At 41.5% G+C, this 19827-nt stretch overlaps 1 protein-coding gene across 1 annotated transcript in view; it reads right to left on the reverse strand.

The window, feature by feature from the left end:
• Positions 1–1388: 1388 nt before the first annotated feature.
• The window catches only part of LOC117521913 (solute carrier family 22 member 23-like), a 97852-nt gene continuing 79413 nt past the window's right edge, over positions 1389–19827 (reverse strand). Inside the window, exons 6-10 of the mRNA XM_034183279.1 lie at positions 15238–15340; positions 9543–9778; positions 7350–7382; positions 4852–4975; positions 1389–4380 (exon numbers count right to left, since the gene is read on the reverse strand). Of these exons, the coding sequence (XP_034039170.1) occupies positions 2817–4380; positions 4852–4975; positions 7350–7382; positions 9543–9778; positions 15238–15340 (2060 nt within the window). The 3' untranslated portion in view covers positions 1389–2816. The remainder of the gene's footprint in view (positions 4381–4851; positions 4976–7349; positions 7383–9542; positions 9779–15237; positions 15341–19827) is intronic.

Consider the following 19827-nt stretch of genomic DNA (forward strand, 5'->3'; position numbering starts at 1 on the left):
TGGTGGGGATTTTTTTTTTCGTCAGTTCAGAGCAGAGCAGAGATGCTGTTTTCAGCTGCTCCCATTCACAGCTGTGTGGCCACAGAACACGCCGACTCTCTGATCTCTGCTGTTTGCGATTTGATCCGAAAAAAATGAGAAATATATTTCTTATATCTTTAATTATTGGTTTAAAATGGCAAAAGTATGACTCTATAAGCTTGAAATATGATTGAACTGGTACATTTTCAGAAACAATTCAGTTCATTTTGCAGAAATTTTGTGCTGGGCAGCACAGCCAATTTCAACCCAACAGCTGGGTGGAAATTTGCAGTACCGGGCAGGGCCGTGGCTAGAACCTTGATATTTGTGTGTGTGTATATATATATATATATATATATATATATATATATAAAGTAAATCAATGCCCATGTTGCACTGTATGTATTTTTTAATACTATATTACGTAAAATGTCTGCACAATACTGTATTTCATGGCGTCAAATAAAAAAACAAAAAAACATTTGGATTTTCATCAAAATTAAACAAAAATATAAAACAGAAAATAGTGGGCATTGCATACACATACACAATGTCAATTTAATATATCTAAACCATCACTTTTACAGCCAGCTAGGCTTTTGCAAAAGGTTGTGGATGGATAGAAAGAAAGTAAAATTTATTGAATACCTCTGTCATCTTGTAGAGATTTGTTTTTGTTTTTAGATGAAACATTATATTTAACAAATTTTGTATAAAGAAAGCTTTTTACGCCATAAAAATTCGCTTAGGGGTACACAAACCTTTTACATAGAACTTTATATCCAAATAAAACTACAACTTCTTTAACTGACTGACTGCTGCTGGGCAGCGACAGGCACAATGTGGAGAAAAAAGAAATCCAATCTGGTCCTTGTCACCCAGCTCATATTACCAGAGGCCAGATAGGTATCAAGTGAAAAAACACATTTAAATGCAACCAAAGTCTCATTTGATAAGTTTTTTTTTTTTTTTTTTAAAGTCATATCACACGTGGAAAAAAAAAATCTGAATTGTGCCATTTAGCCTGTAATGTGAACAAAGCCTAATGTGCCGCTACACTAAGGTGCCACAAATACTGTAGAACTGAATTAAAGCTTTGCAGAATACAGGCACCACATGGGAAATGATGCAAAAATTATACAATATCAACCTGAACAGAGCTTAAATTTGGTATTTACTTATAACATCGCCTTTAAAAAATAAGCAGTTACAAGTATACTATAAATTTCGGTCAATCAAGTGAAAAAAAAATTTTCTTCTGACACAACATGGGTCCGAAGAAAGCAAATTAGCAATCGTGAGCTCATCTGTCAATGCTAACACTTATCAAATGGTGACAGCAAATTCATTCTTTCACCGATTTTAGAAATGATCACTTATTGTTTTATTTTTATTTTTTTTTTTTACCACAAGAATAGTAGCACAAGCATATCTGAAATGGAATTCACTTTAATCCACACACAGATCAACAGCAGGGGGCAGCACTAGTTCCCCAGTGAGGTTAAAACTTTTAGGGACACAGAACGTCCATAAAGATGGACTTCATGCCCGCATTCATGCTTATTGTGCAAAAATAAAACCAACCAGGAGGACAAGTGTTGCCATATTGCTCAAGTGACAATATTTTGAACCAGATTCTGAGTGGTAGATGCAAGATTGTTGAGCTGCACAGAAAGCTAGCATATTAGCTAGCTGCGTCACACAATCCATTTTCTTTTTATCTTTAATTAAACCCTGCTTTGCCGGAGCACCCTAAACTTAAAAAAGAGGGGGAGGGGAAAAAAAAGAGTGCCATAAGAACTCACAAACAAACATAGATGCTGCAAGTACTTTTTTTTCTCAGTTTTTGTGTTAGAATTATCTGGTTGGCAAACAAAATAATTAGCACTTAGCTGTCACACTGGCCAACACCCATTTGAAAATGAGTTAATAACTTAAAAAAAAAAAACATAAATAGTGAGATGAAATTTGGCCCATTCCCTATTGGCGTGCACAGCCAGGTGGTGTTAATGACCTGAACGGCAACCAGCCAGAAGGGGGCGACACAAATGTTTCAACGACACATTACAGGAACTGTCCATGTTTAAAAGTCCGTACGGGCTTCTCCACAAAATTGTTGGCACAATGTCTTCGTCTTAAATTTAGAACATCCTCCAATTTTGATTGTTGACATCAAATAGCAAACAAATAAATTTATTTATAAAACTAAAAAGGAAAAATTCTTTATTTCATCTGTAACAGCAAGGTGGCGATTCAACACAATTATGCCCGATGGTCGTCTCATTGGAGCAAAACTCGTTTTGTTTTGGGTTTTTTTTTGTTGTTGTTTGGCTTCAGATTAAACGCATTTCTCACTCGTCACAATGACATATTTCAGTGAGTATTTGCGTAGTTAGAGTCTTTTTTTTTTACATGGCAGACAGTGATTCCCATTCATTGACTTGAAAGTAGATCATAGGCTGGTGATTTCCAGTGACATTCAACAAGATAATATCAACAAGATAATGTCACATTTTCACAGGCCAGCCACTTGCACACTCTCACTTGTGCTGTTATTTACCGGCTAAATGTAGCACAGGGGCGCGGGACTGAGATGGGGGGGCAGGGGGGGTTACACTGAGAAACATACAGCAGCACTTTGATGACTTTGACACAAGTTGACTCAGCTTCAGGTACCGACAGTCTTAACGTCTGAAGTCAGAGCAGGCCAGGCTCCCATTGTTCCCGTGGAATTAACAGTTTCCTGGTCCAGGTCGTGACCCCCGTAGCTTCTTCCTGGCTGTAACATTGGCTCATTACGATGATGCTCCATCAACAGCGTTGGTTTCTGTGCTGGCGGTGTCCCCACAGAGAAGGACACCAGAATCTATGGGGGAAGAGACGGTGTGGTCCATTAAAGAGGGGGGAGCCTCATCTCTAAAGCCAGATTCTGAGAGATCAGTCGGTACTACATCTATATCAAGTGGTGCAGCTGGATCCGGTGCAGCCTGGTCCGTGTCCTCGACAGTCTCAGTGGTAGATTCTAGAGTTGGAGAGTGCACAATGTCTGTGACAGGGAGAACGGCGGGAGATGGTGCAGGGACATCGACCCCATCGGTGACCGGGGGGATGGGTGAGTCCACTGAGGACAGATGGCCTGAGTCAACGGGGGGGGAAGGGGGAGGTGAAGTCTCTTGGATTGGGGGTGGAGGAGAAGCAGGACCAATATCATTAATACAGGGAACAGTGGAGTCTAACTGGGGAGGCTGGGAGTCCGTCACTACAGAAGAGTCTCTAATTGAAAGAGGAGCTGCATAAACATTAGGTGAAGGTGTGAGTTCTACTAATTCTATTTGTTCGTGAATGTCAGATTTTGTGCTAACAGAGGACGGAAGCGCAGCAGAGACATTGTGCTGTGTTCCAGTAACCGGAGAAGGAGGGAATGGAGGGGCACCATCATCCTCTGGTGGAGAAGAAGCATCTGCTAAAGGGGTGAAGTCAGCATCCGGTAAAGGTGGAGCAGAACTGTTGGAATTCTGTAGTGCTGGGGGCAGTTTCAGGGATTCCACTGGAGCTTTGGGCATGGGGGTGGGAATTGCGCAGACTGATTGGGAGGTGGGTAGAAGCGATGGTGGATTGCGAGCAGAAGAGTCCAGTGAAGCTGAACGGGGACATTCAGGAGCAGCGGGCGACGCTTCAGTAGGGGAAGAACCATCGCCACACGTCGCGGGAATGGTGGAATCCACAGGTGGCTTGACAACTTCAAGTGCTGGAGAGTCTTCATCACTGGCTAAAAGTGGGTCTGTGACACTTGGAGCTTTACGTAGAGGAGTGGAAGACAGCAGGTGGTCTTTGCTGGAATGTACGACGTCACCTTTATCCAGAGCTGTGATTGGGGGAGTGGATAAGGACAAAACCGACTGGTCATTGGCGTCTTTAAGATCAGCAGTTTCAGAATGTGCCTCCACAGATACGGCAGCACATACATCCGCTACTGACTGAGCGGTCAAATCCGCAGCTGAAGACGCTGTGGAACACATGGTGGACACTACGGTAGCAGCAGCCTCGTGAAGTGGCGTGTCGTGCACCCTTGTGTAATCCCGGCTGCTCTCAGATTGGGCCAGGAGGAGGCGTTGCTCTCCGGGTTTCTTCGGCGGGAGAAAAGGCTGGCGAGAATAAGCTTCGCCGTCTGCCAAGGTTTCGGGGAGGGGTTGATAGCGCGACTCGGGCAGCAGAAGAATGCAAATGATGCAGATGAGAGTGCAGCAGGCAAAGATGATGTGATGAAGGAAATAGCCCTTCTGGTTGTGCAGCTCCATAATGGGTGCAGTCAGCATGCCGAAGCCAGCACTGGCCAGGACCAGACCCACGCCGCCCCCCCTACAGGGAGACGTGAAAGGTAGACACTTCATTACATATTTATATATAGACATGTGTAATTGACCCGAACAAATAATGATTACTATCACTAAATTAAGTGAAGCAGAGAGTGGTGCAACCATGAACACTGAGATATCGAGAGTGGTGCAGAGACAATTCCACTCCTGTCATATCTAATGGTAGCCATCAGATGGCGCCATTCAGTCTGTCTTCAGAGCAAAATCTCTTACATAACCCCAGATAATGAACATCTAGAGCTGTGTCACATATTCTCAAAGGGGCTGGATCATTTGTTTAAGAAGTAGATTACATGTGACATTGAACTGACAGGCTTTTTTTTTTTTTTTTTTTTTTTATTTCTGACACTTCACAACTGCAAATTATGCGGGAAAAATCCTGCTTGGTTTTACTCCTCCTCCTCAGAACACGATGAGGGTGCCGGACACAGAACAAGTGTGTCGGTGGGTCTACCTGATCACGGTGGGTGTGATCTCAGCACAGAAGAAGATGCTCAGGTTGCTGACTGCATGGGAGGAGAACATGCCGATGATGGAGAAGGCAATGGAGAAGTTCCTGTTCAGGGTGTCTGAGCGCTCTGCAAACAAATCAAGAAACAAACAGTGCATGTCACATTTGGACTGAGTGATCTGTGCACGCTGCTGTGCATGAAACTACAAAGTGTCACCAATAAGAGCTGGAGAATTGTTTTTTCTTTGATGCTTTTTGGAGGTCGAAGTTATTTACAAAAGTAAAACTGTATCACATTTGGTGCTGGATCATTTAAAACTTGTTCTGTTTTCACCTGCATCTGTTTTCTGGTTTGTTAACGAGATTAAATTACAACAACAACAAATAATTAATTCACTAAATTAAATAAAAAAAAAACTACAATAATTTAAAATAAAAACGTTTGGGTCTATCCATTATTACTGTGGGTCCACCCCCAAATACCAATAGTCAAAACGTCAACCCCAATGAGGTCTTTAGTTTGAGTCTCATTATCACTGTTGATAAATGATCTAATTATGGAACACCGCCGAGATCGGTTTATGTGAAACGTGGCTGAACTTGACCCTGGTCTACAGAAAAATTAAAGGCCGATATCAAACTTATCATTTTATTCTAAAATTCTTGAAAAAAGTGGTTTCACAGCAGCTCGTGGACCACCTCACTGAGAATAATCTCTTTGAGCCACTGAAGTCTGCATTTAGAACATATTCTACAGAGACAGCTCTTACTAAAGTGGTAAATGATCTTCTGCTTCCAATGGATTCAGACACCATTATGGTTCTGTTGCTGTTAGTGGTGCGTTTGATACGGTGGATCCTCGTGTTCTTGATCGGCTGGAGAATCATTTTGGGATTACTGGGCATGGTTGACATCTTACCTAACTAGTCGTTCTCATTGTGTCTTATACAGCAACATTACCTCTAACCTTGTTGACATGAAATATGCAGTCAGACAAGGGTCCGTCTTAGGCCCCCTGCTTTTCACCCTTTATATAGCTCCCCTTGGGCACATACTGCAGTACTATGGGATTACTTTTCATTGTTACGCTGATGACACTCAGTTGTGCATGCTGATAACTGATGGTAACTTCATACACATAAAGTCCTTAGAGGATTGCCTTGCGTCAGTGAGAATCTGGATGCCCAGCAATTTCTTATTTTTAAACTCGGACAAGACCAAAATGAAGGTTCTAGGTCCAGTGAGACATCGACATCAGTTTGAACAGCTAAAGCTTAACCTAGGCTTGTGTGTGTGATACACTGACAAAGTGAGGAATCTCGGGGTGATCTTTCATCCCAAGCTGTTCTTTGACCTACACATTACAGATATCACAAGGACTGCTTTCTTTCACCTTCAAAACATAGCGAAGATTCAACCCATCCTGTCTATGGCTGATGCAAAGACTCTGATCCATGCATTTGTCTCTTGTAGACGGGGCTACTGGTTTACCACAGTTCAGCATTAGGGGTCTCTAACTGGTTCAAAATGCTGCTGCTAGAGTTTTGGCAAGAAGCAGAAAGTTTGACAACATTACACAGACTTTGGCTTCCCTTCACTGGCTTCCTGTCCCTGTGAGGTCGGATTTTAAAGTTCTGTTATTAACCTATTAAATTATTCATGGGCTAGCACTTCCCTGCGTATCTGACTTGATTAAGCCCTACGTACCGGCCCTGGCTCTGCATTCTCAGATCGCAGGACTACTTTGTGTCCTTAGGGTGAATAAAAAGTCTGCAAGCCACAGAGTCTTCTCTTATCATGCACCTGTCTGCATCCCTGTCAATTTACTGCTGGTGAACTCATACCTTAAGTGCAGTTTTTTCTGGCTGATTAATTCTGCTCTTTTTCTCTCTGTCTGAGGCACTGATGATATTGTGCAAGGCTGACGGCTGTGCACCACAGGGCGCTGGACAGACCATGAGATGCCCTGACTGAAACTGACGCAGCATACTGCACTCTGCTTTTGGAATGTACTCTTCCATAAGGACAGTTTGTGCTGTGGCCCACTGATGACATGATAGATGGATGCTGGCCCTGCACCCCAGGGCGCTGGACTTATGTCACAGCGCTCTGCCTGTGGCACCAATAACTGTGTGCTCACCTCAATAATGCACTTTCTTTTTATGCTATTCTGGTTTTTCTGTTTCTTCATCTTGGTAAAACTTTGCTAAAACTTTGAAGCTGTTAGAATGGCCTAAGCAGTGGGTCACCCCTCTGAGTCTGGTCTGCTTGAGGTTTCTTCCTCAGTATCGTCACAGTGAGTTTTTCCTTACAACTGTCACCTGTGTGCTTGCTCTAGGGGTTGGTAAGGTTAGACCTTGCTCGTGTGAAGTGCCTTGAGGCAGCGTTGTTGTGATGTGGTACTGTATAAATAAAATAATTTGAATTGCAAGCGATGCACTCTTCAGCAACACGACCATTCATTGACTAACATTTCTCGAAATCCAAAAAGATTAACCTACCTATATTCAGCTGGACGCTATACTTCCCCAGCACTAGAGGAGAATTAGAGATGAAAACATTAAAAACACACAGTAATGCAACAGTCACATGCACTCAGCCATTAAATGGACTCCAGAGTTAAAGATTAAAAAGTTAACCATGCGAGTATGCAGATTAAAAGCTTGCGGACATGGTGTTACATCACAAAGGGTTCCAAAGGCAAACTTGAAACAGAAGTATCGCCTTTGCTCTGTTGACTCAGGTTAAACATTCAGTCACTTGTGGACCGTGTGGATCAGCCGGAGAGCTCTCACTGACGTCACCAGCAGGTTGTAATCATGTGTGACTATTTCAGCGGAAACGACTAAGTGTAAAGTAGGGTTTGGACGACTAACGAAAATCATAACTTAAGTAGTCGGGTACCACTAGTCATCGACTAGCCGACGAATAAATTTGACCATGAATGAATTAAGCCAATTCAGAATCTTCATGGTGGAACTCAAATGTGACATTTTTTTCAACAAATATATGCACAAAATCACAAATACAAAATATAGTATTAGCATGAAGACAATACCTACATTTACTAGGCACCGACGACCCATTTGAGCTGACTGAAGGGAGTGGTGACAGCTCCAGCAGGTCAATCCTTTTAAGGGTTAAATGAACTTCATAAATCACTTTCGACTAGCCGACTAATAAAGATTAGATGACTTGTTAGATGTTAGCTAGTCATAGTCGACTATTACGACTTGTCGCCCCATCCCTAGTGTATACTACTGTGGTGCTGCACATTGGCACTGCCTCTGCTTGCCTTTTGTTCACCACTGGAGGCAGCATCGCACACAGCAGCAAAAAGTTCTCTGTAGAAGAAGCCAGCTGGTTTTAGCATGTTATCATTGTATCCATTTCAATGTGCTGAAACTCTTCAGGGGTTTTTGTTTTGTTTTTGATGTTTGAACTACTCAGTTTTCTTCTTTGTTACGATTCAAGCCTGTTGTGCAGCAGAGAAGAAGTGGTGGTGCATCAGCCAGAAGCAACATACTGTGGACGTGCAGCAGTGTGTGGAAGGAAAAACAAGGATTTAACAAGTGATTAGAGATTTTCTTGTGTCCGCGAATGTCGCACTGACCTTTGAACATTTATGAGTTTAAAAATGCGGAAGTAGTAGAGTAGGTCCATTGAGTCATAATGTTAAAAATGGACCGCAGATGGGTTCAAACTGTTTTTAGATCCACCTAGTGGTCTGCGAAGCGATGAAGTCATGTTGCGTAGACATTAATTTCCTATTCATATCGGTGGTTTGTTTCACCCGTCACGATTAACCAATTAACAGGGATGTACACGCCGGCTATTATACCATTATTACACCACTATTCCACCACTATTCCACAGGGTGCCATTCTACTACGCTCACCCACGTTCCAAAAAAAAGTGTAAAAATGGGATTAAATGACTTAATCCAGCTTGCCTCCTAACAGGCTGGTTTATAATGTGCAGACCAGGGTGCTCGCCTGAAAACTAAAGAAAGGAACTGCGTCCTCGGCCAGATATGAGCGAGCGGTTCAATTCTGAACAAAAACCACAACAAATGCTGCTTCGGCTTCCAATTTTTACCCAGACAGAGCATGATGAAACAAGTTTCAAGCTGTCGTCACTACAAATACCTTGTTTCAAGAGGTTCAAACATGATTGAAGCCACTAAGAATAGGAATTCCTCAAAGTTACCAGGTACCATCAACGATTTCGAGAATTGCGATGAAATTTTTAAAAAGATCAAAAACCTGTTGCCGACGATGGCCATAACTATATATACCAAGTTTGTTCAAGATGGACAAAGATGGATCAAGAAGTTGCTGTTGTGCTTCAAAATGTGCCCCGAACTCAACACACAAAATCGTGTTGAGTTCAAGTGTTGAATGGAATCAGCATGTGAAGAACTGATGCATATAGCCGCCATGACCCGCTGAACACCGACATTACCCACAGACAAGATGTAGACTTTTGAACAAAATTCAAGAAGTTGTGCCACATGGTTACAGTCCTGTTTCAGCCCATTTCCAGACTAAACACTGCAACAGCATATTAGCAAATCCAAAACTGATTAGCAGCACTGAGAATCCAGTCAACCTTAAAAATCTGTACCGGTCAAGTATGAATGGAATAATTATGTACATGTAAGGGTGGACTTGTACTTCTAATTAAATACTCACAGTTCAGCAGCCCCAACTGCAGCAGTGATGCCAGGGCAGTGATGATCATAAACATGAGAAGACCACCGCGTCGGCCCATCAGGGCCACAGTTGGACATAACGCCAAACAGGACGCCACGGCTATGCCTGCCATGGTGTAATAGTCTGCATAGAAGTTATGGAACATGGTCGTTCCCTGGGCTTCAGGGTCCATCATGCTGCGAGCAAAACAATGATGGATCCCATAGCCTGTTAGCCTGGGTAAAGAACAGAGACGGGGCAAAGTACTGTCATTGTACATACATGGAAACATACAATGAAATGTGTCATCTGCATTTAAGCAATCCAAATTACAGTTTCCCACACAGTCCACCCACTAGGAGCAGTGGGCAACCACAGTCTGGTGCCAGGGGACCAGCTACAGATGGAGTGACACTGCCTGAGTCAAGGGCAGAGAAAGGAGCAGACTCTAACATGTATGTTTGTGATGGTGGAAGGAAACCGGAGTGCCCTGAGGAATCAAACCCCAGATCTTGGTGCGAGGTAAGAGCGCAAACCACTGAGTCACTAGGCTGCAGTGGCATTAGAACAACAGAGCTGGAATATATTAAGTCAGAATTCTTATATACGTCTAAATTATGTCATAATATGTCACAATTATGACCTACCACTGCATATTTATGAGCTACCATCTGGAAATTATTATCTACCAACTCATAACCTTGATTATGACCTACTACCTGGTAAGTATAACCTACTATGTTGTAATTATGACCTACCATCTCATAATTATAAAGAATTATTAATTATAAAGGTACCATTTCATAATTATGAGCTACCATTGTATAATTTTGACTTATCACCATGTAACCTCACCATTATAACCTGCCACCTCATAATTCTCATAACTCGTACCCTCATTGTTATGGCATACCATTTCATAATTATGGCCTACCATCTTGAATTTATGGCCTACCACCTGGTAATTACGACCTTCCAACTCATAACCTCATGTTATGGCGTACCATCTCATAATTATGGCCTACCATCTTGTATTTATGGCCTACCACCTCATAATTACGACCTCCCAACTCGTACCCTCATAGTTATGGCCTACCATTTCATAATTATGGCCTACCATCTTGAATTTATGGCTTACCACCTCATAATTACGACCTCCCAACTCATAACCTCATTGTTATGGCATACCATCTCATAATTATGGCCTACCATCTTGAATTTATGGCTTACCACCTCATAATTACGACCTCCCAACTCATAACCTCATTGTTATGGCATACCATCTCATACTTATGGCCTACCATCTTGTATTTATGGCCTACCACCTCATAATTATGACCTCCCAACTCATACCCTCATTGTTATGGCATACCATCTCATAATTATGGCCTACTATCTTCTAATTATGGCCTACCACCTCATAATTATGACCTCTCAACTCATACCCTCATTGTTATGGCATACCATCTCATGATTATGGCCTACCATCTTGTATTTATGGTCTACCACCTCATAATTATGACCTCTCAACTCATACCCTCATTGTTATGGCATACCATCTCATAATTACGGCCTACCACCTCCTAATTACGAACACTCAACTCATACCCTCATTGTTATGGCATACCATCTCATAATTATGGCCTACCATCTTGTATTTATGGCCTACCACCTCATAAGTCAATCAATCAATCTTTTTTATATAGCGCCAAATCACAACAAACAGTTGCCCCAAGGCGCTTTATATTGTAAGGCAAGACCATACAATAATTATGTAAAACCCCAACGGTCAAAACGACCCCCTGTGAGCAAGCACTTGGCTACAGTGGGAAGGAAAAACTCCCTTTTAACAGGAAGAAACCTCCAGCAGAACCAGGCTCAGGGAGGGGCAGTCTTCTGCTGGGACTGGTTGGGGCTGAGGGAGAGAACCAGGAAAAAGACATGCTGTGGAGGGGAGCAGAGATCGATCACTAATGATTAAATGCAGAGTGGTGCATACAGAGCAAAAAGAGAAAGAAACAGTGCATCATGGGAACCCCCCAGCAGTCTACGTCTATAGCTGCATAACTAAGGGATGGTTCAGGGTCACCTGATCCAGCCCTAACTATAAGCTTTAGCAAAAAGGAAAGTTTTAAGCCTAATCTTAAAAGTAGAGAGGGTGTCTGTCTCCCTGATCTGAATTGGGAGCTGGTTCCACAGGAGAGGAGCCTGAAAGCTGAAGGCTCTGCCTCCCATTCTACTCTTACAAACCCTAGGAACTACAAGTAAGCCTGCAGTCTGAGAGCGAAGCGCTCTATTGGGGTGATATGGTACTACGAGGTCCCTAAGATAAGATGGGACCTGATTATTCAAAACCTTATAAGTAAGAAGAAGAATTTTAAATTCTATTCTAGAATTAACAGGAAGCCAATGAAGAGAGGCCAATATGGGTGAGATATGCTCTCTCCTTCTAGTCCCTGTCAGTACTCTAGCTGCAGCATTTTGAATTAACTGAAGGCTTTTTAGGGAACTTTTAGGACAACCTGATAATAATGAATTACAATAGTCCAGCCTAGAGGAAATAAATGCATGAATTAGTTTTTCAGCATCACCCTGAGACAAGACCTTTCTGATTTTAGAGATATTGCGTAAATGCAAAAAAGCAGTCCTACATATTTGTTTAATATGCGCTTTGAATGACATATCCTGATCAAAAATGACTCCAAGATTTCTCACAGTATTACTAGAGGTCAGGGTAATGCCATCCAAAGTAAGGATCTGGTTAGACACCATGTTTCTAAGATTTGTGGGGCCAAGTACAATAACTTCAGTTTTATCTGAGTTTAAAAGCAGGAAATTAGAGGTCATCCATGTCTTTATGTCTGTAAGACAATCCTGCAGTTTAGCTAATTGGTGTGTGTCCTCTGGCTTCATGGATAGATAAAGCTGGGTATCATCTGCATAACAATGAAAATTTAAGCAATACCGTCTAATAATACTACCTAAGGGAAGCATGTATAAAGTGAATAAAATTGGTCCTAGCACAGAACCTTGTGGAACTCCATAATTAACTTTAGTCTGTGAAGAAGATTCCCCATTTACATGAACAAATTGTAATCTATTAGACAAATATGATTCAAACCACCGCAGCACAGTGCCTTTAATACCTATGGCATGCTCTAATCTCTGTAATAAAATTTTATGGTCAACAGTATCAAAAGCAGCACTGAGGTCTAACAGAACAAGCACAGAGATGAGTCCACTGTCCGAGGCCATAAGAAGATCATTTGTAACCTTCACTAATGCTGTTTCTGTACTATGATGAATTCTAAAACCTGACTGAAACTCTTCAAATAGACCATTCCTCTGCAGATGATCAGTTAGCTGTTTTACAACTACCCTTTCAAGAATTTTTGAGAGAAAAGGAAGGTTGGAGATTGGCCTATAATTAGCTAAGATAGCTGGGTCAAGTGATGGCTTTTTAAGTAATGGTTTAATTACTGCCACCTTAAAAGCCTGTGGTACATAGCCAACTAACAAAGATAGATTTATCATATTGAAGATCGAAGCATTAAATAATGGTAGGGCTTCCTTGAGCAGCCTGGTAGGAATGGGGTCTAATAAACATGTTGATGGTTTGGATGAAGTAACTAATGAAAATAACTCAGACAGAACAATCGGAGAGAAAGAGTCTAACCAAATACCGGCATCACTGAAAGCAGCCAAAAATAACGATACGTCTTTGGGATGGTTATGAGTAATTTTTTCTCTAATAGTTAAAATTTTGTTAGCAAAGAAAGTCATGAAGTCATTACTAGTTAAAGTTAATGGAATACTCAGCTCAATAGAGCTCTGACTCTTTGTCAGCCTGGCTACAGTGCTGAAAAGACACCTGGGGTTGTTCTTATTTTCTTCAATTAGTGATGAGTAGAAAGATGTCCTAGCTTTACGGAGGGCTTTTTTATAGAGCAACAGACTCAAGTAAATAAGTACAACCCCCCCAACTCATAACCTCATTGTTATGGCATACCATCTCATGATTATGGCCTACCATCTTGTATTTATGGCCTACCACCTCATAATTACGACCTCTCAACTCATACCCTCATTGTTATGGCATACCATCTCATAATTATGGCCTACCACCTCCTAATTACGACCTCTCAACTCATACCCTCATTGTTATGGCATACCATCTCATAATTATGGCCTACCATCTTGTATTTATGGCCTACCACCTCATAATTACGACCTCCCAACTCATAACCTCATTGTTATGGCATACCATCTCATGATTATGGCCTACCATCTTGTATTTATGGCCTACCACCTCATAATTATGACCTCCCAACTCATACCCTCATTGTTATGGCATACCATCTCATAATTATGGCCTACCATCTTGTATTTATGGCCTACCACCTCATAATTATGACCTCCCAACTCATACCCTCATTGTTATGGCATACCATCTCATAATTATGGCCTACCATCTTGTATATATGGCCTACCACCTCATAATTACGACTTCCCAACTCATACCCTCATTGTTATGGCATACCATCTCATAATTATGGCCTACCATCTTGTATTTATGGCCTACCACCTCATAATTATGACCTCCCAACTCATAAATTCATTGTTATGGCATACCATCTCATAATTATGGTCTACCACCTCATAATTATGAGCCAGCCATCTCATAATACAGGCTTAATATCTTTAAAGGATTTACTACATCAGTGGTGTCTAAAGACATTGCACAGAGGGCCAAGAGGGTGCAGGTTTTCGTTACAGTCACTGACTCCAGCAGGTGATTTCACTGATTAACATCACTTTGAACAGATGGGATGAGTTCATCAGTGAAATCACATGTTGGAGTCAGTGACTGTAAAGAAAACCTGCACCCTCTTGGCTCTCTGTGCAATGTCTTTAGACACCACTGGACTACATCATAATTGTGGCAAACATCCTCAGTTTTGACTCGGACCTCACTCTGATCTCACATTCATAAGAAACATGGTCATAAATCTCTAAATTATGACTCCCAGTTATGATTTTAGGTCTCATTATCATAACTTACAGTCTTTCAATTGATTTGCGCTCTATAAATTATGATCATCTCTTTTCTATTTATGACTTGGTAGTGACTATGATGTATTGTCTTATCTCATTAGTAGGACTTAGTATCTTATAGTTACACAGGAAAAAAAAGACTTAATAACAGGGAATAAAACAGTGGTGGACAGTTTTAAAATAGAATCAGATGAACTGGTATAAACAGGAAAAAACACAGAGGACTGAAAAAATAGGTCCAAACATGACTTACTGATATGCAAACACACGCTCAGCAAGCACACAAGCCAACACTAGTCACGTCTCCTGACTGTCTACGGTTTCATAAGGACACAGCTCATGTAAAATTGATGCTGACTTTGCCAGTCAGGGACACGGACACAGAACTAACGCTGGGGCAGAGCTCTCCATCGTAGACTGGAGGGGTGACTTCACCGCCGATTAAAACCCCCGACACTGAAAGGTCGCTGATCGATGCCGTTAATGGGGGTTTGCCGGCTGCAGAAACTGGTGCATCTGACTTCCTTTGTGTCACTCCCACAGACACCACTACTCACATTTTCTCCGTCTTTCTATTTTTAGGTCTTCCCTCACACAGATATCTCAACAATTCCATAAGTGACACGTGGCATAAACTTACGAGTTGACGCAGAGGACAACAATGTTCTTCCACAAGTTCCGCGTTCCGACCATTTTCACGATGCACGTCTTTTTGTGTTTCTTCTGCAGGGCTCGCTGCAGTTCTGCAAAGAAGAAATCAGAGTTCAAACCATCAGATCAGCAGGATGTTAACAAGCGATGTGTCCTTTTGTTTGTTTTTCCCCTCTCGGGAGTCAAACGGAGGATCGTCACCACCGTGGAAATTCCTCATGTATATTTTTAATAAGCACATCTCATCCGGAGTGACTAATCTGCTGCTCTGTGAGGCAGCGATCACAGGAACAGTTTTGGCCCACAGCGGCTGTTGATGGGCGACGCGGCACGCCGCGAAGGTTTTGCTTTCAGATTTTGCGTTGCCACAGAAACACACCTCTGCTTTCTGGCACAGTGTGTTCAGGTTGTCTGAGGTGTGGCGGCATTCGCCTCAAGGTTATGTCTGACTCCATCGCTGAGGCCTTCTGATTACTCTGTGGCCAAGCAACAAAACTGTGCAGAGCACCAACTTAAAACAACAACAACAACAAAAAAACACAAAATAACAAGAGGCGATTAGGTCATTTGAAAAACGGTCAAAATTTGAGCTTTGTATTCGTCCTTCGGGGGTTATACAGAATGGCTACTTTGGAAAACTAGTTAAAGACAGATTAGATCTGCTTTTGCTCCTCAACAATAATATTAAGTCAGACCTTTTTCTCAGTCACATTGACCTTTGACCTTGGGTGACCATGAAAGGTGAAACTAATTTTGAACTATTATTTCATGGAACTGGTTACCAATACCCTGAGGTTTATTGCTGAACACTAATATGAACTCATATATTAATTTACTGTTGATTATGTGACCTCTGACCTTGGACGACTTTCAAAAAGGTCAACGCAACGCAGAATGTTGTTTCAAGATCTTTCTTACAGATACACCAATTGTTACTATAAAAAACTAATAGGAAGTAATTTATTACCTCTATATTGGTCACATGACCTTTGACCTTAGATGACCTTGAAAGGTCAAAGTCATTTGGAACGGTTATTTCAAGGAAGTGGTTAAAGCTACACCTGTGGTTACTATTGAAGATTAATATGAGATCTTGTATTACTTTTCTTTTGGTTAAATGACCTTTGACCTTGGATGACCTTGAAAGGTCAAAGTCATTTGCAATGGTTATTTCAAGGACGTGGTTAGAGCTACACCTGTGGTTACTATTGAAGATTAATATGAGATCTTGTATTACTTTTCTTTTGGTCACATGACCTTTGACCTTGGATGACCTTGAAAGGTCAAAGTCATTTGGAACAGTTATTTCAAGGAAGTGGTTAGAGCTACACCTGTGGTTACTATTGAAGATTAATATGAGATCTTGTATTACTTTACTTTTGGTCACATGACCTTTGACCTTGGATAACCTTGAAAGGTCAAAGTCATTTGGAATGTTTATTTCAAGGAAGTGGTTAGAGCTACATCTGTGGTTACTATTCAATCAATCAATCAATCAATCAATTTTTTTATATAGCGCCAAATCACAACAAACAGTTGCCCCAAGGCGCTTTATATTGTAAGGCAAGGCCATACAATAATTATGTAAAACCCCAACGGTCAAAACGACCCCCTGTGAGCAAGCACTTGGCTACAGTGGGAAGGAAAAACTCCCTTTTAACAGGAAGAAACCTCCAGCAGAACCAGGCTCAGGGAGGGGCAGTCCTCTGCTGGGACTGGTTGGGGCTGAGGGAGAGAACCAGGAAAAAGACATGCTGTGGAGGGGAGCAGAGATCGATCACTAATGATTAAATGCAGAGTGGTGCATACAGAGCAAAAAGAGAAAGAAACAGTGCATCATGGGAACCCCCCAGCAGTCTACGTCTATAGCAGCATAACTAAGGGATGGTTCAGGGTCACCTGATCCAGCCCTAACTATAAGCTTTAGCAAAAAGGAAAGTTTTAAGCCTAATCTTAAAAGTAGAGAGGGTGTCTGTCTCCCTGATCTGAATTGGGAGCTGGTTCCACAGGAGAGGAGCCTGAAAGCTGAAGGCTCTGCCTCCCATTCTACTCTTACAAACCCTAGGAACTACAAGTAAGCCTGCAGTCTGAGAGCGAAGCGCTCTATTGGGGTGATATGGTACTACGAGGTCCCTAAGATAAGATGGGACCTGATTATTCAAAACCTTATAAGTAAGAAGAAGAATTTTAAATTCTATTCTAGAATTAACAGGAAGCCAATGAAGAGAGGCCAATATGGGTGAGATATGCTCTCTCCTTCTAGTCCCCGTCAGTACTCTAGCTGCAGCATTTTGAATTAACTGAAGGCTTTTTAGGGAACTTTTAGGACAACCTGATAATAATGAATTACAATAGTCCAGCCTAGAGGAAATAAATGCATGAATTAGTTTTTCAGCATCACTCTGAGACAAGACCTTTCTGATTTTAGAGATATTGCGTAAATGCAAAAAGGCAGTCCTACATATTTGTTTAATATGCGCTTTGAATGACATATCCTGATCAAAAATGACTCCAAGATTTCTCACAGTATTACTAGAGGTCAGGGTAATGCCATCCAGAGTAAGGATCTGGTTAGACACCATGTTTCTAAGATTTGTGGGGCCAAGTACAATAACTTCAGTTTTATCTGAGTTTAAAAGCAGGAAATTAGAGGTCATCCATGTCTTTATGTCTGTAAGACAATCCTGCAGTTTAGCTAATTGGTGTGTGTCCTCTGGCTTCATGGATAGATAAAGCTGGGTATCATCTGCGTAACAATGAAAATTTAAGCAATACCGTCTAATAATACTGCCTAAGGGAAGCATGTATAAAGTGAATAAAATTGGTCCTAGCACAGAACCTTGTGGAACTCCATAATTAACTTTAGTCTGTGAAGAAGATTCCCCATTTACATGAACAAATTGTAATCTATTAGACAAATATGATTCAAACCACCGCAGCGCAGTGCCTTTAATACCTATGGCATGCTCTAATCTCTGTAATAAAATTTTATGGTCAACAGTATCAAAAGCAGCACTGAGGTCTAACAGAACAAGCACAGAAATGAGTCCACTGTCCGAGGCCATAAGAAGATCATTTGTAACCTTCACTAATGCTGTTTCTGTACTATGATGAATTCTAAAACCTGACTGAAACTCTTCAAATAGACCATTCCTCTGCAGATGATCAGTTAGCTGTTTTACAACTACCCTTTCAAGAATTTGAAGATTAATATGAGATCTTGTATTACTTTTCTTTTGGTCACATGACCTTTGACCTTGGATAACCTTGAAAGGTCAAAGTCATTTGGAATGTCTATTTCAAGGAAGTGGTTAGAGCTACACCTGTGGTTACTATTGAAGATTAACATGAGATCTTGTATTACTTTTCTTTTGGTCACATGACCTTTGGCCTTGGATAACCTTGAAAGGTCAAAGTCATTTGGAATGTTTATTTCAAGGAAGTGGTTACATATGCATTTATGGCTACTATATACTGGACATGTGACCTGGAAAGGTCACAAACTCAAGGTCACAGTGGTTGAACACACACACACACACACACACACACACACACACACACACACACACACACACACACACACACACACACACACACACACACACACACACACACACACACACAGTTTGGAGCCAATAAGGATTAAACATGGTGGAAGTATTGTGTGTTAGTAAAGGATAAAGTGGTTCAATTTTTGAGATAATTGATCAGATGTGACTGCCAGTTACTGTAAATAGAAAATAAACTCAGGTCGACAGTAATGCACTTTTGTCAGTGCTGCATCAGCACAATGAAGCAGTACTAACGAAGTACAGTCAATTTCACACTCACCGGTTTTACTTTGACCTGCTCCCTGCAGATTCACAACTTCTCTCACCAAATGTATTGATAGCACACTACATGATGGTACACCAAAAATATCATGTATACTTTGTTCAAAGGCACCAAAAGAGCTTAGTACAATTGCTGTATTTTTCGGCGTGTCAGAAGTACCAGAGTACAAGGCGCACCTGTCAAAAATCCCTCTTAAAGAGGAACAATATATATACACTCAACAAAAATATAAACGCAACACTTTTGGTTTTGCTCCCATTTTGTATGAGATGAACTCAAAGATCTAAAACTTTTTCCACATACACAGTATCACCATTTCCCTCAAATATTGTTCACAAACCAGTCTAAATCTGTGATAGTGAGCACTTCTTTGCTGAGATAATCCATCCCACCTCACAGGTGTGCCATATCAAGATGCTGATTAGACACCATGATTAGTGCACAGGTGTGCCTTAGACTGCCCACAATAAAAGGCCACTCTGAAAGGTGCAGTTTTGTTTTATTGGGGGGGGGGGGATACCAGTCAGTATCTGGTGTGACCACCATTTGCCTCATGCAGTGCAACACATCTCCTTCGCATAGAGTTGATCAGGTTGTCAATTGTGGCCTGTGGAATGTTGGTCCACTCCTCTTCAATGGCTGTGGGAAGTTGCTGGATATTGGCAGGAACTGGTACACGCTGTCGTATACGCCGGTCCAGAGCATCCCAAACATGCTCAATAGGTGACATGTCCGGTGAGTATGC

Source organism: Thalassophryne amazonica, chromosome 12 (assembly GCF_902500255.1).
Source record: "Thalassophryne amazonica chromosome 12, fThaAma1.1, whole genome shotgun sequence".
NCBI classification, from domain to species: domain Eukaryota; kingdom Metazoa; phylum Chordata; class Actinopteri; order Batrachoidiformes; family Batrachoididae; genus Thalassophryne; species Thalassophryne amazonica.